The following is a 19,658-nucleotide window of genomic DNA, read 5'->3' as shown; positions in this document are numbered from 1 at the left end:
CAACAGGAAACTTTTCATCTGTAGTGTGGTCTTTTAAAATATCTGTATAGTAGAAACTGAAGCACCAAAGAAGATATTAGATTTGGACCATTTCATTGAGTACATTAGTTGTACTCAATGAAAAGATGCAGACTGTATAGACTGCAGTAGGAGTGCTAAGTGTTAACCAGAGCCTGTGCTGGCAGGTGAAGGCCCGTGAGGTGGAGAGGCTCAGGCTGAGGCTGGAGCAGGAGGAGGCAGAGGTGCAGAGGCTCAGGGCTGGCCTGGACAAGGCAGCGTGGAGGGAGAAGGAGCTGCAGACACAGGCCGAGCGACTGGAGAGGGGAGCAGTGCTGGACCTCAGCCTGGTGTGCGACCGCATCCAGGACTTCATACATAGCACAAGGGAGCAAAAAGCCGGAGCCAGCCCAGCACACCAGAGACCCAGGTCAGTCACTTCTCAAAACACTAGTACAACACCATTTATCCGCTTCTGTTTTGCTAGTAATGTTTTTGTTTTGCTTTGATCAGACTGACAAAACAAACACTAGCAGCTGGTTGGATCTTTGACGAAAATGTTAGCTTAGAGTGCAACATTAGTGATAATCAGGGTCCGTGAAAACAGCCATATAAGCAAATCCTTTATGTAGTTCAGACATTTCATGGTTTGGTGTACTAAAGGAAACATTACATTTAATTGAACATTTATTTTCAGTTTTATTTCAGACTCATTTAGAATTATAAACATTAAATCTGAAGATGTTTGGATAAATTACAAAAAAGAAAAATCCTAGACATCAATTTAAAAGACAAATCATCTGATCCCATACTGGTCAGTATGCCATTCCAAGTTGTAGTTCCTCCCCCTGTCCAGCAGCCCCTCTCGTCTGTCCCTTCCCCAAGCTGTGCAGGCCCTGCGCGGGGCTTGTGAGGAGCAGCAGCAGCACATCCTGGAGCTGCACCAGGAGCTGGACACACAGAGACGCACCGTCCTGCACATCCAGCAAGACAAGGTACCCTGGGTTTACTGGGTTCACAAGTGTCTTCATCAGGGTGTACTTTGTATGTATTTTGTAATTGAGCTCTTCCCTGGGCGTGCTGCAGGATCGGGAGCTGAAGCAACAGCGTGAGGAGCTGTATCTGGAAAAGGAGGCGGCGGTGGAGGCCATCAAGGAGCGCCTCATCCAGGTACACGCGGACCCTGCACCGATAGCATCAGGATCAGGACATACTGGCTTCAGCATTAGCTTAACTCACATTTGCATAACAGCACACCTCATGTTCACTTCCTGTCTGCACTCGCATTAGATTGTGTTGTGTAAGAGAGGTGGAGGGGGGGGGGGGGTTTCTGCTAACGCAGGAAGTGAGCTTGTAGCGTTGTGTCTGGATAAATAGGCCGCAGATGTGCCAAAGTCAAAATGAAGTCTGGAAAACTAAAAGATCAACAGCAGAACAATCAGGGAGAATACTGCTCTTTCCGTTTAACAACAAATACATAGGATCAAAAATTCAAGTGGAGTCAGAAGTTTCACATGATGTTGTGTTTTTTATTAACATTAATTGAAGTGAAGGTAATATGCAAATGTCCAACATTACTGCCTCTGCTGGGAAAGGGAGTCCTAAGTGTTCAGCCTCCAGACTACTGTATTCAACTTGATTGTAACCACATCCTTCGTTGCTTGAAGCTGTGTTTGATCAATGAGTTAGTAATCCGCTCTGCTGTGTGTGTTTTTGGTTCAGGAGCACATCGAGGAGATCAGTAAGTTGCAGCGCCCCCTGCTGAAAGACTCCGGGGGCAGCGAGTGCCAGTCTCTCCGCCAGCAGCTCCGTGAGAAGGACAGCGAGCTGAGAGCCATCCAGAGGAACATGACCCACTGGAAGGACGAGACCGCCGCCAAGCTGGCCGCCAAGTTTGAGGAGGAACTCAACTCTGAGCTTGAGAAGTAAGACATTTATCAAAATGGAACTTTATAAATCTAGACCTTTTTTATCTTGCTTGGATTGCAGGGAAAGTGGATTTGCCCAACAAAATGTGTGAATTACCGTTAAATTTTTTCTAGTCTTTTTAAACCAATATAGTTATTTATTTTTTGTTACTGTATTTTCACTACTTTTATACATGTATAGTTTTGTGAAAAGCCATCTTGTTGAGACCTACTTGAGCATGATTTGTGGCTGATTCTTGGGATCTATTCATCTGAATTTGATCCAAGTTTGTTACAGTTAGCGTGAACGTATGTGTCCATGTAAATCACAGTAGAAAACAGTGAAGGCTATTAGTTTTCGTTTTATTTATTTCTTAAGTTATGTTTACCCCCACTTTTGTTTTACTCCAGGACTGTCAAGCCAATCAAGTGATCAGGTGTATTATTATGCTACAGTGTGTTCACTTGATAGTGATAAATTGCTTTGGAAATTTTGCTCACTTGCAGTTTTTACTTCCACAGATGCAAGTCTGATTTGTTAAAGCAAAGGTAACTAGCTTCTCAGTAGAGATAGCAGTATTAGTAGGTTAGTTGCTCATGCATAGTTTATAATGCTTAATCATAGTGTATAAGAATGCTAATGTGCAGTAAATGGTACTCATATGTACTGTAGTGGTTTATGCCTTGCTTTTCAAACACTAACACACTAACTTTCTCTTCAGCTAAATTCAGTCCTGCCAACTCATGTTACTTTTTAGAACGAGAATGTCTGACAGAAGTTACAATTCCAACCACAATGAAGTAGATCTCTGTTAGAAAAAATAAGCATTTTGATGCAACAACATTTTCTTAAAATGGCATTCAGAATGCTCGTGAAGACTTCACTGTATATCCTTTCATATAATTTACTCCTTTCAGACGGATGTCCAAGAACAAACCTGATCACCAAAGAAAAATAGAAAAGCTGGAATCAGAAATGAGAAGATTATCAATGGTAATAACTGAGCTTCTGTGATTTTATCTATCTATCTATCTATCTATATATATATCTATATCTCACACACACACTCTAAGGGCCAAACCACATTTTGTTTTTACAGTTTGTTATACAGATTATGGTTTGGTTAATTTGAAGGCTTTTATGATTGATCTGAATGCAGTCTTCAGAGTTTTCTTTTCTCAAATTGAACCAAACTGTTTGGGCAGTTTGTTTCAGTGCATATGAAAGCAAAACCAGCAGTGAATAACTTTTGTGCAGCAGTAAGATGAACTTAAGTGAACTTAAACGGAACCATAAGTAACTGGCCCCTTAATCAAGTAGACAACATTTTTGTTAATGTTGTAGCTACAAGCCAAACATTTGTTTACTACACTTTTTACTGTGTAATAAAAGCAGAACAATGTTCAATTTAAAGGCAATAATGCCGTAAAAAAACATGTGCCAGGCTGCCTCTCAACAGGATCTGTTGACACTAGTTTCAAAAGATTAATGTTTTTTTTTTTAACCCCCTCCCAGGAGAGGTGTGAGACTGCTCCCCTGTGCTCAGCCTCCACCCCTTCCCTGAGCACAGCACCCCCTACTGGGCCCCAGGACTTCAGCACACTGAAACTGCTCCGGCACCTGCAGAGTCGTGTGAAGCAGCTGCGTGCTGAGAACAGCATCTACCACCCAGGGAGCCTCGACGACATGGCCGGCTCCTACCGGGAAACAGTGAGTCAAACTAGCAAAGCTTTAGAGTCATCTGCTGTACTAAGTGACAAGTCTAGTCAGAGAGAGAAAAACTATTCAATCACATTTTAGAAAACATTTTGAACATTCATCAGTGGTCAAATTTTAAAACTATACCAAGCATCAAACGAACCTTATCACTATTATAACACATTTATTTTCGAAAACCAAATAAGGTATATAAAATGATGGATGTTGACAAAATTTTTTGGTTTATTTTTAATCACTCGATCATTCATCCTTGACCATGACACGCTTGAGTGACTGACTGAAGCATATGCACGAAATCACCTAATTAGTGAGACAGTTGATTGGACACTGGATATGGAGTGATTTCAGCTGTCGAATTGCAAGCAATAAAGACAATCACAGAAAAAAAAAGCTTGTCTGTCAAGAGAGCAGCGCCTTCGTGCAATTGGCATATTGGAGGCTGGTCAAGGGCAGCGTACTGTGGCTCGCAATTTCAGCAATTTCAAACCTGGCGAGACGGTATAACCAGACACAGCCGGTCAATGACAGGCACAACACCTGCCCAAGTTCAACAGATCATTTTGCAGCATCTTCGTGATGTCAATTGTTAATCAGCACAATAAAAAGTCACTGCATCTGCTCTAAAACAGATGCTCAGTATACATACTACAGTTACCCTTGCTATAACGGCCTTCATTATAATAACCTCAAATAAAAAATAAATAAAAAAATTAATATGAATACACACTGTCAACATCTCTGTCTGTAGCCACAGGATGCCACCTCCGTAGTGAAGACAACTCTCATCTTAATAAAAAGCATGTGCTGTGCAACCGAAATGAAAATCATTTTATGTTGCAACAATGTTGGAAACTATATTGATTGTCTGAAAAAAGGAGTAACGCTGACATATCTCTGTCATGACTTGAATGTGGGTTGTCAAAAAACACTTGTTCATCAACCATGGGGCAAAGCAAAATTGATTTAATGAAAAAAAAAAACTTCAGCAACTTTTCATGTCGGGTTGATTTGAAATAAAAGATCAGTTTGGGATTCCTGGATGTTGGATTAAAATTTGGTGCACTTAGAAACAATTCATGTTCAGCATCAATTTGGGATTTTTGCTTTTTGTACTGCATTTTGATTCTTTTTAACAAATAGGATAAAGCAAAAGGCAGAATACTACATATATGAGACGAACAGGTACATTCTACTTCTATTCACAATCTCATCTCATTAACTTACTCAGTTTATCGTTCATTTTGATTGTCCTTTTGCTATCAGTACCCCTCGATATAATGAACAAAAGGCATGGGCACCAACAGGTTTGTTATAGTGAGGGTGTACAGTATTTACAGGTGAATAAAAAACGTAAAACTATTGTAGTAGTATCCAACAGCAATTGTACCTTTTAGTATACTTGCCTAGTAGAAAAGGAAATGTTAGCATTTCCATGTTGCCTTCAATTTTCATTCCTTGGTTCCAATCGTTCCCCATTCGATTGAGTTAAGGGAACAACTGGAACATCCCTGTGGATCACCTAGTAAAAGCACTACTGTGTCAAACAGATGAAGTCTTGTTCACACAGTAGGGTTGGTGCACTGCCATGCAAGATGGGTAGCTAGTGAAATTGGCTGGAGAAACTTTTTAAAGTTCAAATAAGTAAATAAATAGCCATGGAAAAAGGATGCTTTAGTTTGACTTAAGATAAAAAGAAAAGTCTATAAGAAAGTCCCCTTCAGCACAATCTATTAGCATTTGTAATCCAAATGTTTTCTTCTTTCAATAGATTCGTATGATGCCGGAAAGGCTGCCAACAAGATTCAAATCCAGTACCAGAAAACCACTCCTCTGAAGGGTCGTTCCTCTCTGTTACAGTTCACACTTTATATACCTCCATCCAGTCCACAACGACACAGACCAGCTCTAATTGCGAAAGAGCTTTAAAAGATTTCGCTGTACATGTTTTTATGCTAGAAAAAATGCATGTTACTGCTCTCAACAATAGAATTACAATTTGCATTACTGTAACAATGTTAGTGTTTTATACTGTATATTTTGCAGAAATATTAATCAATATCTTTAAATTCCTAAATATGAAAACATAACATTTTAAATTGAACTTTGTGTGTATATACTATCCCAGGGATGCTCTGCATACACACCTAAATACATGCACACATTATTTAATAGTTTTTTTGAGGGCTAGATTACATGTCTGTAAAAAACAATTATAAAAAGAGATCAAATTTTTAGCAGGTGATGGTTTTTGTTAAATTAGTAATATCTACAATGCTTTTGTAACATTTTTTTCTATACTGTGAAGAACTGAAGTAATTTCAAAAGTAAATTTATAAACATTAAATTTACACAGATGTACATTTTTTTTATACCCTGTATAGATGTATTGTAATTGGTTTTTATTAAAACACATATACAAGTACCCTTGTAAAACATTGTTATTTTTTTAATCTCGGGTGCATAAAGTAATCAACACTAAACGGGTAGGTTTAAAGAACCAAACAACGAATTTATGTTGCAACAGCGTTTATTACAAAACAATAAGTCTGTCGACAAACTTTAATAGTTTACTATGGCTTGCCATAAAAATTAAAAAAAAAGCTTATCGAATGCCCGTTTTAACAGAACACTTCATTTCGGTCCATATTTCACATGCTTAAATTAAAGAATAATAAAAACACCAAAAACAAAAGTGAGGCGTCTATATTACAACACACACAACTGCTTTCCCATGAGATTTATAGAACACTCCAAACTCACAGCTGCTTTCCAAGGTGGAGCCTTGCACTAACTATAGGTCTTGCAAAATATGAAAGTGATATTCTGCTTTGAACACAAAACCTAAAAGTGACTTTTTAATCTGGTTGTACACTGTTATTAGTTCTCTCAACACACACACACACACACACACACACACACACACCTCAATTTATGGTGCTGCCTGCAGTTTCTTTCATTACATACCCTGGACATTTTGCTCTGCCAAGGCCAAGTATCTTTGAGAATTAGTTACAAGTCAAAGTAAAGATACAAGTAAAAGTTTTATAATGCATTATTTACAAGCACAAATGTTAAAGAAATATATACAGTAATCTGTCACATATCTGCCCTGACCGTTTATCTGCCATGATCTAGCTCTTCAGCAGCGTTAGTTTATTACTGAACAGAAAAGATTAGTTCAGATATTGCAGATCCCACCAAAGTTTTCATACACTGTGTTGTATGTACTCTGCACTACTGTTGCTTGTAGTGTCACGTGAGCTGTTCAGTGTTTTGATATGTAAATAAATCCTGCTTTCCTGTCACAGCAGCGAATGCACGCACCTGCACTGCAGGCAGATACTCTGTCAAAAGATTTAATACCCTGTATCTTTCTAAACCAGGGATTTAGGGGAGCTCCCCAATAAAGGCTGAATCTCAAAACAATAATTGTGTGAATATAGTAATTGTTACAGCTGTGTATAATGATACTTAAAACAGGATTCATTCATCCGACTACATATCCGCCCTTACTCTAGTCCCTCTGCACTTGGATATGCGAAGGATTACTGCAATATATACAACAATGCAATAACTTTTGTCTTTCACTACTGGACTGTGCTTGAGTATGGAGGTCTACATCACAATACCACCATTGAATTTGGCACAATTCTGGACAATTGGCATTCTCTGCTTGAGTGGCCTGTCAGCACCGTGCCGGACTGTAGCCAATGCAGTTGGTCCTCACTTTACATAAGCACTGAAATGTACGAAGAGAGGGAATACATATAACAATCTGCATGGACTAGAAAGTAATCCAGCAAAAAATTAATACAATTGTCTTGGTATTCAGGGTAACTATCCCTATTTCAAATAAGTGTCTCACTGTAGAATTGTAAAACACAGTGTTGACTGACTTGCACATGAACACTAAGTTTCAGTAAAAATACAGGTCTTCCTGTCTGCCATGACTATCTGTAAGCCTGAAACAAGAGATTGTGATTTTTTTTTTTTTTTTTAATCCCCTATGGTGTAATGTTTATGAATGACCCTGTATAACGACTAAATTGTATGTTTTAAATAAGGGTACCTTGCATGACGTTGCCTGTAGCTGTAGCCTAAAGCTCCATATCCTCCTCGGTGCAGCTGTGCTGGCTGAGATCTCTGTACACTGGGGTCTGTGCAGGGTGTTGCTGGAGCTCAATATCCCCGCCCTTCAACACCGGAGCCCCTGCTACAAGACTGGAGTCTGTACTCTGCCTGAGCCTCTCTATTGATTCTCTCTGTTTGCTGCACAGAACATCCTCTGGGGGTCTCCATATCACCATCTCCATACACGAGTGGTTCCTTACAGTTAAGAGAAAGAGCAAGACATGTCAGCAACAACAATCTCTTAACAACCTACATCCCCTCCCAAAGCTAGAGTTTCTTGTCTGAGAAGTGTCTGTTTATGAAGCCCTAGTTAACAATGCACTTTTCTGTTTTGGTATTTTCAACTCATATTTTCAGTTTTGTGTAAACATGTACGCCCTTGCTCAATGCCATAAGTATGAGACTGACCACCAGCCATGGTTGAGAGAGGGCTATTAAACTTTTAAAAAGTCAGTTTGAACTCTGTTTCAAAGGCCCTGCACAACATGCACAGCTATGAGTATATGAACAACACATTTCAGATATTTTATTCATATGTTGTACATGAACAACTGATCTTAAAGCTCAAATGAGACTTCCCCTTTAAAATAAAAATTGAAAATCATCTAGTGGTAGAATGACTGGTACTGTACGTCAGAAGCATCATTAGCAGAGTCACACATACAGGGACTGTGCTATTTTCCGTGGTATCACGTCCCCGAGTCCCTGTTTCAATCCTTCCCGAAGGGTGTCTGACATGACCAGCACAGGGAAGCTAGAATTCGTACTTGCAGTTTCTAAGTCCTCGTCGTCATCCTCCACAATTATACTAAGAAAATGACAAAACAAAATAAAAGCCTTGTCAAAATGAAAATAGAACGAGATAGAAATTCAAAATGTTAAGCAATTAGGAATACACAGTGTAGCAATAACATCCAACGGTTTAAAAAAAAAAAAAAAAAAAAGAAAACTAACAGAGGCTCTAAGTCCTTTCCACTCATTAAGTTTAATCATAACTGACTATACGATTAAAGTGTAAACAGACAGACAGGCTGGCTTTAAATATCCCCAAATTCTGATACTTTACAGGTTTCATTGCAATGTGGTATGTTCTCGACCTCTGTATACAATACCGTACAGAACAATATTCTGTATGGAATTAAAGGTGTAACTAAAATGACATAACCGTGCAGCAACCTATATGTCCATTAACCTGTCTCACCTGTCTTCAATCTCCTGCAGTCTCCTGTGTGCTGCCCCCCAATGCTTCATACTCTCCCTCCCCTCCACCTCCATGTGGGCTGCCTGCCCCTCCAGCTCTGCAGGCTGCTGGGGGCTGGCACTGAGGTCTCCCCAGCAGTGCTGAGGGGCCACACCCTCAGGGAGAAAGGAGGGCGCTTGGAATGAGGCTCTCACCATCTCTTCTGTAGCTTGCCTCTTCCTGGGAGTGGCAGTCCTGAAAACACACAAGAGGATGAAAGTAAATGAGTTAACTGCCTAGGCACACCCACATTAGAAACTTGAGAGCTGCATGGCAACAGAGCAGTGGAATATACTAATCAATAAGTGGTGAAAAACACACAAATATTTCATACCCCTAATGGCAGTTTACCAATATTTGCATGTAAAAGTTAGTTGCAAAATTGATCTCTAACACCTTCAGTGTACAAATACATAGTAAAAGGTTATTTAAAAAATATATATTAGTGCTGTATTTGCATGAAAATACAATGTTTGTCCCAGCTCTATTTAAACCATAGATCTGATACTTACTCTTCATCGTGTTCCCTCTTATGCTTTCTTTGGTAGCGTCTTTCACAGCTCCTAAACAAAGAGCACATGTTGTTACCTTTCTGGCAACGTCAAAAAATACGATCAAATAGCACTGACCTTAAGCGAGGTTTACTGTAGGGAAATCAAATTTGCGTAAACCTGTAAAGTTTTTGTTAAACTCTTCGGAGAAGCGGTCCGTTCTTAAAGTTCACACATCAATGTCCAAGGAAAGTTTTCTTCAATTCATAAGTCATCTGGTTTTGCAGTTTTTAGAAGATAAAGCAAAACATGTGTGCTACTTCATGATACCGCTGTAGATCACAACACAACTCTAGTCTGCAATGTCAGACTGCAGGTCACGTATTATTTAAGATGCACAAAATGTTCTTAGACCTTCTTGGCTATAAATACATTAATAAAGCAATACTAATCAACTATAACAACAAAGGCTACGCCTGTTTAGTTTTATTTACAACAATAACTATTATAATAACATGCATCTCTATGTTTTTTTAAGTAATAGTACAAATGATGTAATCCGGCCAACAGGTAATCAACAGTTCATTATAAATTTGCCAAATTAGTTTGAGTTAGTATGACGACAACAACATGAGCGACTGCTTAAAAAAAAAAAAAAAAGCCACAGCACGGAGTACCCAAAGTTCATAAACACAAAAGTTACATCGTGTAGCTTTGCAATTACAATTCTGGGTCAGTGACACCATTTTTTTCTAAAAAAAAAAAAAAACTAACAAAAATAAACTAACAACGTTTAAGTAAAAAAATCACATATACAGTGCAGCATAAAGTGGAGGTACTTACACATATCGAGACGATGAGACGGGGTTAATCTTAATAGTTTTACAGTTCCGTCCTATCATTCCAACATCACTGTGTTGACGTTTTTTATTATTTCCACAACTCAGGCTAGTAGGAAGCCAGTTTATTTCCGAATGCTTTGTGAGCAGCTGTGCATTCAAACCTGGGTCTCCCGACTGGAAGCAATCCTCCGCAGCGCGGTTCTGAAAGTTTAAATCCTCCGGCACAAGTGGGGTTCGGTGGCCGCCAATTGTGGGCCAGCTGTGGGCCAGCATCGTCCTGCTAGGTTTGGTTGTATGCCGAGTCAGTAAGCAGGCGAAAAAACAAAAATTACCATATTGTCGCAATTAGAAAAGGACACAAAACAACAAATGAAATGAAACGCTCAGAGCTCGTAATGCAATTTCAGCTGTTCTACTGACTAAGATTTTGGTCACTTTTACAGTACCTGGGTACGTTTTCCTCTCCTGGCTTCAGACTGTCCAGTGCTTGTGAGGAGGCGCCGCTCATATTATATTCCAGGTTGGGCCTTTAGTATTACAAACAAAAAATAATATGGAGATATCCTTTTAAATACGAGTGAGATCTTCTCATTAGTTCCGTCAACTTTCTGTCGTTTCGAGAATATTCTCCAGTCGAACAAGATGAGCAATGGGCGTTAACAACATTAACAAATACCGTATTATTACGAAAATAACCGTATGCGTTAGCTGCATGGCGCCGTCTCCTCCTACTCCTCCGGCGTCTGTTTACATGCCAGCAGACTCGGCGCTTAAAGATAACTCGCTTCATGTGGTCATTGATAAGCCGCCAAACAACCTTGTAGCAAAATCGTAACTTAATGTAAACATTCCAGCAGTTTTAAAAGGTCGTGTCAGTGGGAACTAAGTAGGCCTAACAGTTTTGTTTTATAACAAAATTACATTGTATTGTACACCCTCAAGTATAAAGCGAAAGTATTATTAAGGTCTTTGTATACGCAATGGTTAACAAGGATACGGTATGCAAAATGAACAAGCAGAAGTACGAATTTGTATTTAAAAAATGAATTAGATATATCATTGTTAATAATAATAATAATAATAATAATAATAATAATAATAATAATAATAAATAATAATAATAATAATAATAATAAATACAATAAATACATTCTAGCTACACATTGTAGAGTACTGGAATCGTTGCCCAGTTTGGTGATCACAAACCAAACTCCAACTTGAAAATCTTTCTCACTGTGAGAACAAATGTGAGAGTATGTAAATAATGTCTGCATACTCAACCCACCAAGCCCAACAGGAGCTAGACACAAATCTCACCTGGTATTGTGGATGTGCCCTTTACAACAGTAATCCAGAAACCAGTGGCACACAGGCTACGTGCAACATATAGGAATTGCCCTTTCAATAAAGTGAAGTTCAACTGAATAATGATTTATTTAGAGCAACAGACATTGGATTAGAGGGTAGCTTTGATTTATTAATAACCTAGAAAATATGGAATTATATTTCATATAATTCTTTATAGTTTCTCACATTTTAAGTAGCCTTTATTTTATTGTTTCCACATTTTTTCAATACATTTCATACATCAAAGTAAAAGCAACTAAAATACTTTTGCAAAAAAGACTGGAGTTGGCAGATAGTTGAACATATTTAAACAAGAACTCAAAAGGTGCATCAAGTTGTAGTGGATCTCCTCTTAGTGGCTGATGAGTTCATAACACTAACATCAGCATAGGACCCCTACTTTCCTCTTGACAGAGCGTGGACCAACAAAACGTGGACTTAAAGGAGCAGCATTAATACTCAAATACATACAAGTTCTTGTAACAATTTAATGCCACATTTTTGCTATTTTAAAATGCATTTGTTGAGACAATATATGCCGATTAACCCTGTTTGTATTATTTTAGAATTACTGTAACTCAAATTTGCAAATGAACCAAGCCAACTGCCTCTTGAGCGAATGCCGACGAGCTCAGGAGGATGAAATGTCAGCCCTACAGGTGTTCGTTGTAGTGTGATGAGGAGAAACAGTTGCTGCTGGTTTTGCCACCCTAACCTGCGGGAGGACCAGTGCCAATGCAATGCTCTCAGCCAGCGTTTTATATTAACTCTTTTTTCGTTCTTTTAAAAGCTTCTTCAGTGTTCTCTTTAGGAATTCACTCTGTTCTGTTGGTGCATTGTCATCTTTACTTCTCACCTGGCAAAAACAAACGAACAAAAAACAAACTGCTATAACATGCTTTTTAATTGCTAAGATATATTATTTTTAAACGGTTTCATTTGAAATTATTTCAATAGCTATACCATTTAAACAAGTATATTTTTGTTAAAACTATTAACATTAGCTTCATTGTAACAGGTATTTCAGCTATAAGCAACCTCAAACACATGTTTTATTGGTACTGTTATTCCTGTGGTAATACTTTATATAGAACATAACACTCATAATTGTTACCCCTGTGAAGGCGAAAGTGATTCTACCAAGAAGACTGTCCTCAAGGTCGGCTGGTAAATCCTTCAGTTTGGCCACACAGTCAAACACGCAAAGCAAAGTTTCAGCTTGTCCCTGGAAAAGTTAAGGTAAGTTCTGAAAGTCTTGGTTATCAGTCCTTTAAAGAGAACGAGTGTATCAGCTTGTAACATGGACAGCGCTCTGTCACTGGCTTCTTGGACGCATGCACATGTTTGTAGGAGAAAGCCAGACACTGCTTGTGATGCGCAGCAAACTGGGTGTCATAGCCGAGAATTGGGCAGCTGCGGGACCTTGACAGGCTAGTGGGTGCGTCCCGGTGGAGCATCTCACTATAAAAGGAGCCCCTCACACCCCAGTGCTGAGAGCCAGGGCCAATCCTCAAAATCGCTGAAAGGATCAGGGCTTAGGTTTCAGGATTTGTAAAATCACATTTAAAAAGTATATTTAGCAGGGGTGTCAGCAGGACCTTGTTTGTAGTATGAGCAGCGAAGCAATTTTTATTTTACAGCAAAGTTTTGACTTATCTTTTTAGTCTTTCTGTATTTTTACACTGTTGGAAAACATGGATCGAGAATTGATTAGCAGTTTGCTATGCATGTGGACTGGCAGAGCTATACTGGTGTTCTTTTCTGAAAAGAGACTAATATTGCAGATAGCAGACTGTTTGGTTCAAATTGCATGTACTGCTAACAATTGATAGAGACATTGCGTCTACAAGCTTCTTGACCAGAATTGACTGCAAGCTAACAAGATAACAATGCTGTGGACCAGAAGGGGCCAGGCTCTAAAACTTTTGGAATGAAAAGCAAATAAAGGGGCTAAAAGGCTCCCAGGGACTAGCTTTGGACCCAAAGGTTCTCAGGGAGAATAAGAGATAACGCCACTGGACTCAAAGAGTCTCAAGCAAAACAGAGAAATATGAACAAGGAAGATGACAAAAACTAGATGTATGGACCTTTTGGGGCGCCAGGGGTCTGAAGAATGCACTGAGTTCAGAGGTCGTCACGCTAGACTACACACACAGACACACACACACACACACACATACACACTAAATTAAATACACATAGTATATGGTAACAGAATAATGTGTTGTATCTTTGCTATTGGTTAAATGTCAGAGAAAGAGGAGGTGGACCATCTATACAGAAGGGTATTTAATGTCATGCAAAAATTGTAACAACAAGTATTCTGTTTTTCCTGTACCTGGGACCAGACTCCCTGCGTATTTCAATAAACCTAACAACCGATTGAAGAAAAGGACTCTGTGCATTTTCTTGAATCTACTTACTCACCATCCTTTTTTTTTTAAGTTACATCATACACTACCGTGTATTGTCGCCTGGCTGCTACCATTATTGGTACCTGCCGTGGTTTTCCTGTGTGCTGCTACATGAATAAATCCTGCATGCCTGTGTGGCATGACATCATCACCTCTGCCTTGGTGTCTCCAGTGGACAACCTACAGCAATCACACAGCTAATAATACAAAATTGGAGCTGTCAGTGTGATGAAAAAGTAAACCATGCGCACAGCCTCCGATACCAAGAGATTCTGATATTAAAGATGTAAACAAGCTTTATCACAATTGGACGGTTGGTTCTCCTGATAAGGCATTTAGAAATGTAAGTGTGACATACAGACAGATGGATGAACTGACAGACTGATCACCTCGCTATAGCCCCAGATTCAGATCTCCTTAGGTTTCATTAAATTTAGTGTAACATATGAACATAGATACAACTATCTTCACTATATCTACAGAGGATAACAGTAGGTGCAGAAATGATAGTGTCCTTTATTAAATGCCTAGATTGAAACTTGCTACCCTATTGGCTAATAGTGTCACATGATCAAAAATAATTTGTGCATTTGCTCACAAATTGGCAAAAAGTAACTCTAGCACTCAGTCAAAGAACAATTGCCCTCTGATGTCACAGGTTTAATAAAACCGATATTGACAGCATTTTACCTTAATATGGAAAATTGTTCCCTTGGGTTGAAAAGCGACCTGCAGTGAGAAATAACCCCTGTCCATAATCCTTGGGATATCAGTTTTCCCACAAAAGCCTCAACTCCAGTCAATATACGTATAACTGACTTACCTTGTGGAGATGCTGGAGGGGGCTGTCTGTAGTCCGCCTCTGACAGCACAGGCTGCTTGAGGTGTTCTAGCCATCCCCACATAAGCCCACTCAGGACAGTTGGGTCCAGCTCCTTCTCCAGCTTCTCCCACGCTTCTTCAGATGAGTTCAATTCTTGCTGCAATCATATATATATATATATATATATATATATATATATATATATATATATATATATATACACTGAGTGTATAAAACATTAGGAACACCTGCTCTTTCCATGAAATAGACTGACGAGGTGAACCCAGGTGAAAGTTATGATCCCTTATTGATGTAACCTGTTAAATCCACTTCAATCAGTGTAGATGGATTTTTAACCCTTTCACAATTGAGACATGGATTGTATATGTGTGCCATTCAGAGGGTAAATGGGCAAGACAAAAGATTTAAGTGCCTTTGAACGGGGTATGGTAGTAGGTGCCAGGTGCGCCGGTTTGAGTGTGTCAAGAACTGCAACGCTGCTGGGTTTTTCACGTTCAACAGTTTTCCGTGTGTATCAAGGATGGTCCACCACCCAAAAGGACATCCAGCCAATGGCAGGCCAGTGGTTGAAAATGGCTCATTGATGAAACAGGCCAAAGGAGGTTGACACGAATTGTGCCGAGACTGACAGTCCAGTACAACATTAGTGCCGAAAGAATGCACAACTCGCCATACCTTGACACGAATGGGGTATGGCAGCCGACGACCTAACAGAGTTCAACTTCTTTCAGCAAAACACAACAAACTGCGGTTGCAGTGGGCTAAGGAACGAAAAAACTGGACACTGGAGGACTGGAAAAACATTGCCGGTCTGATGAATCCCGGTTCCTGCTGTTTCACGCTGATGGGGGGACTAGGGTATGGAGAAAACCACATGAGTACATGCATCCATCATGCCATGTGTCCATATTGCAGGCTGGTTGTGGTGGTGTGATGGTGTTGGGTGTGTTTTCATGGCACAAATTGGGCCCCTTGATAAAAGTGGAGCAACATTTGAATGCCACAGGATATCAGAACATCACTGCCAATCAGGTGCATCCCTTCATGGCAGCAGTATATCCATCTGCTAATGGATTTTTTTGGCAGGATAATGCCCCACGCCACAAGGCCAGTGATTGTCCAGGAATGGTTCCACGAACATGACAGTGAATTCAGCTACTGCAGTGGCCTGCCCAATCACCAGATCTCAATCCAATTGAGCATCTGTGTGATGAGATGGAACGAGCTATTCAGAGCAGAGATCCACTACCAGCCAACTTGAGACAACTGTGGGAAGCATTGAAGCCAACATGGGCCAGCATCCCTGTGGAACGCTTTCGACACCTTATAGAGTCCATGCCCAGACGAATTGAGGCTGTTCTGAGGGCAAAAGGGGGTGCAACTCAATATTAGGAAGGTGTTCCTAATGTTTTGTACACTCAGTGTATGTATGTATGTATGTGTGTGTGATTATATATATATATATATATATATATATATATATATATATATATATATATATATATATATATATAGACACACACACACACACACACACACACACACACTGAGTGTATGACGGTGTGGATAGAAGTCAGTATGTCAGACCTTTTTATGCACAATTACAGTGCAAATGTCCAATAAATGCCTGTGTATAACATTATACACTTTAAAATAAATCCATTAAGCAGTTACAGTTGGTTTACTGTGTTCAGTCAATTCAAAGAATTGTGCCAGATTTGGCAGTAGTTTTGTAATGCACTCCAATGTCCACTGTGGAAGCAAAAGATTCTGATGTTCTACCTCACTGTACAGTGTATTCAATAACTTCTGAGATTAATGAATACACATGTTCATTAAGAGATTAATTGCCTCACTTCATAATGCAATCATTTACTGTAGATTGCACGGCACATAACCTTTCATCTTTTAATAAAAAATGCCATTAGACTCTAAAGCAATTAAATAAACTTTGAAAGGGGAAAACAATTTATTAAAAAAAAAATCTTTTAGTCTAGTTTTCTAGTTAGTCAGGATTCGTGAAACCATCCGAAAGGCATTTACTATTCCAGTATATCAGAAATATAAAAAAGGCTACTGCCTAAAATCTTTTACTGACCTCTTACAATTGAGACCCAGGATTTTATGATTTAGCATTTTGGATTCATTTTTGAGTACCTGCCAGGACAGGATTTTCTCCAACGTGTCTCCGTTTTTTCCATGCTGGTCTGCAAGCGTAAGGGCCACAGTCAGCTGCATACTCCCACGAGATCCACTACTGCATGATGGCTCCCCTTTCCCATTGTAGTGACCTTCTCTTTTCACTGCACAAGACAAGGCCTGCTCCACGGGTGCTGGAGAACTACTGTCAGCATGCAAACCCATCCTTTGAGAGCGATGCACCCTGGGAAATTGAGGACATTTTGCTTTCATGTTACCGTCAGGAGATTCCTTTAGGTTATGGTTTATGCCTAGTGGTGGACCAGGACTTTGCAGAACACTTCCCTCCACAAACATCTGACTCCGTTTGAACATCTTCAACTGTCTCTGCTGCCATGTGGCAGTGGCAGGGCAGTTTGATGTCAGTTTCTGGCAATCCTTATCATCTGGTGTCTTCTGATTGGCGATCTGACCAGAGGAACATACAGTCTGGACTCCTTGGGGTCGCCTGATCTTCAGGCAACTCAACGACTCAACTAGGTCTCTGCTGTCAGATGTAAAGTGTAAGCTTATTTGTTGCAGGTCTGAGTCGCAGTAGCTCATCCTTCTATTTAAGGGATGTTGAGGGGATAATCTTTGAGCTCTCCATTCTTGAGCCCTTTCTGTTCTTTAATAAAAGAGGAGGCCAGTGAAATGGTAGCGGGAGTCAACACCTGATCTCCCCCTGCCACAGTTATCACCTCACTTTCAGATAACATAGACAGAGTCTCGGTTATCTCCCTGGATAAAGCCTGCAGGCTGCAGTGTTGCGCCGAAGACCTTGTTTTGCATTTCTTATTTTCGCAGAGTCCCATTAGGATCCTACAGATGAAGCAGATGATTTTTGGCAAGTTCCTGAGTCTTTGTGCCTCCAAGCAGTGAAGGAGGTAGCGCTGCCGGGTGAGGTACTGGGAGAGGGTGAAGGGGTGGGCAGTCGAGTCGCACAAGGAGAACATGGCCCAGAGAGGCTGGAGGAAGTGGTCAAACTCGTGCACACACAGTAGCTGCCCCCTGGTCTGAATGGAGCTGGGCCTCTTCGTTCGGATGTAGAGGATAGCTCTGTCAGCACTCATTCTGGTGGCAAACACCAGGTAGCAAGCGATGAGGACCCCTGCAGGCAATTGTGGCAAGAAATTAATGAAACAAGTTTTATGACTGAAGGGTTTATTTAAACATCCCAGAAATGTATAAAGCAGCACGGCTGCAAAAACATAAATACAAATTTATTTCTATTAATAGCCTCCAGTTGTTTTCTCGTGCATAATAAACAATAAAACATTAATAGAACAGTGTTCCTTTTGATTTCACAGGACTCAGGGCTGGGTTGGGCAGTAGCCTTTTTTATATTTCTGATATACTGGAATAGTAAATGCCTTTCGGAGGGTTTCACGAATCCTGACTAACTAATGTTGCTTGAAGTTAGGGAGTACAATATTAGTGCTAATCAAGGCTGTACATTTACTTCCTATTACAGGTGGGTTGATAAAGTGCTTTACCTGTTCTGCCCAGACCAGCGTGACCGTGCACAGCCACCCTGCCCTCCTGCAGTGCAAACACCATGACCTTCACAATATCCAGCACAGCTGCCAGAGAAACCACTCTGTAGTCCTTCCATGTGAAGTTATAGAAGTAAACTGGAAAAGAATATAGATTTTTTTTTTCTTCTCATATATGTTTTCATATGTTACAGTAAAAACTTAACAACAATTAATAATAATAATAATAATAATAATAATAATAATAATAATAATAATAATAAGGAACGCTAGCTTAAATTTGACCCATCGGAGTCACATGTAACTTCCAATATGAGACTGTCTCCATTGATTCCAGTAGTGTTCCCTGGTTGAATCGAGCAGAGTATACTAGCATCAGAAGATGCCTTCTCTACATAAGTGGGTTGCACTTATTTGTAAGACGTGATAGTATGGAGGATTATGTTAGAAAACAGCTGATGGGAAAGAAAAGGGAAAATCTATTGGAAAATCAAGCTTCAAATCAAGACTTTGTGGTCTTTTTTAATGGGTCACTTAGCTTGCTGTTGTATACAGTGGCAGAGATTTATTAACATCCTATCTAAGCCACCACTTCTTGAATTTGCATACTTTAAAAACAGGAAACACCCAAGTATAAACCCATGTGCCCATTACTGTGATTATACAGTAATACTGGTAGCCATGAAGAAAGCCTCATAAGCTTCTCAATGAAACAAGGATGGCAGTTGTCAGAAGCGTCTGGGTCTGAGCTGGCAATGTCAAAACTAGAAGCTCTTTCCTTAGACTGTACAAAAATATCAATATGAAATTATCTGAGAAAAAGAACTACAACTCAGAGTGATTGGTAGGGGTGTTCACTTGTTTAATTTGCTAAACTATTCAACTGTAGGATTAACATGTTTAACCCTTGAATGTTTCACATATTGGAAATGTTTGTAACCTATCAGAAAAGCCATCACTTATAAATGACTACAATATGTATGAATGGCATATGAAAAGTACTATGAACAAATACTGAATATGAAATAAATTGGCCTGTACACTTACTACC

General features: G+C 39.7%; 2 protein-coding genes and 1 long non-coding RNA gene across 6 annotated transcripts in view; 1 reads left to right on the top strand and 2 right to left on the bottom strand.

The window, feature by feature from the left end:
- LOC121296829 (trichohyalin-like) overlaps positions 1-5,566 on the top strand; it is a 30,966-nt gene extending 25,400 nt beyond the window's left edge. For 2 of the 3 annotated variants that reach the window (XM_041222661.1, XM_041222663.1), the window contains 8 exons: positions 186-427; positions 854-992; positions 1,084-1,167; positions 1,720-1,922; positions 2,427-2,453; positions 2,823-2,898; positions 3,421-3,615; positions 5,393-5,566. In XM_041222661.1, the coding sequence (XP_041078595.1) occupies positions 186-427; positions 854-992; positions 1,084-1,167; positions 1,720-1,922; positions 2,427-2,453; positions 2,823-2,898; positions 3,421-3,615; positions 5,393-5,458 (1,032 nt within the window). In that variant the 3' untranslated portion in view covers positions 5,459-5,566. The remainder of the gene's footprint in view (positions 1-185; positions 428-853; positions 993-1,083; positions 1,168-1,719; positions 1,923-2,426; positions 2,454-2,822; positions 2,899-3,420; positions 3,616-5,392) is intronic. The other variant, XM_041222662.1, reaches the window with a different exon arrangement.
- Positions 5,567-7,065: 1,499 nt separating this feature from the next.
- On the bottom strand, positions 7,066-11,099 carry LOC121296854 (coiled-coil domain-containing protein 117-like). 2 transcript variants are annotated; one of them, XM_041222720.1, is made up of 7 exons: positions 10,775-11,099; positions 10,330-10,608; positions 9,508-9,558; positions 8,957-9,190; positions 8,420-8,563; positions 7,694-7,950; positions 7,066-7,363 (listed from the first exon to the last, which is right to left on the bottom strand). In XM_041222720.1, exons 1-6 carry the CDS (start codon positions 10,834-10,836, stop codon positions 7,722-7,724), a joined length of 999 nt encoding a protein of 332 aa, XP_041078654.1. In that variant the 5' UTR covers positions 10,837-11,099; the 3' UTR covers positions 7,066-7,363; positions 7,694-7,721. The 2 variants fall into 2 exon arrangements, with proteins under 2 accessions (XP_041078654.1, XP_041078655.1); XM_041222721.1 differs by having other exon boundaries at positions 10,330-10,605; positions 10,775-11,098.
- A 778-nt stretch (positions 11,100-11,877) lies between these two features.
- On the bottom strand, positions 11,878-18,745 carry LOC121297443. Its single transcript, XR_005947169.1, has 5 exons — positions 18,608-18,745; positions 17,032-18,222; positions 14,913-15,069; positions 12,790-12,900; positions 11,878-12,531 (listed from the first exon to the last, which is right to left on the bottom strand). It is a non-coding gene; the product is annotated as an uncharacterized LOC121297443 (long non-coding RNA).
- Positions 18,746-19,658: the final 913 nt, after the last annotated feature.

This window comes from Polyodon spathula, chromosome 22 (assembly GCF_017654505.1).
Source record: "Polyodon spathula isolate WHYD16114869_AA chromosome 22, ASM1765450v1, whole genome shotgun sequence".
Taxonomy (NCBI): Eukaryota; Metazoa; Chordata; class Actinopteri; order Acipenseriformes; family Polyodontidae; genus Polyodon; species Polyodon spathula.
Note: the sequence above shows the minus strand (reverse complement) of the source record. Positions and strands in the feature narration are given on the sequence as shown.

Excerpts from the sequence above, each read along its gene's own strand:
- LOC121296854 (XM_041222720.1), bottom strand. The coding sequence starts at position 10,836 with ATGAGCGGCGCCTCCTCACAAGCACTGGACAGTCTGAAGCCAGGAGAG. Across the intron at positions 10,609-10,774 it reads GGAGAGGAAAACGTACCCAG|CAGGACGATGCTGGCCCACA; the intron begins GTACTGTAAAAG and ends AACCAAACCTAG. Across the intron at positions 9,191-9,507 it reads AAGAGGGAACACGATGAAGA|GACTGCCACTCCCAGGAAGA; the intron begins GTAAGTATCAGA and ends GTGTGTTTTCAG.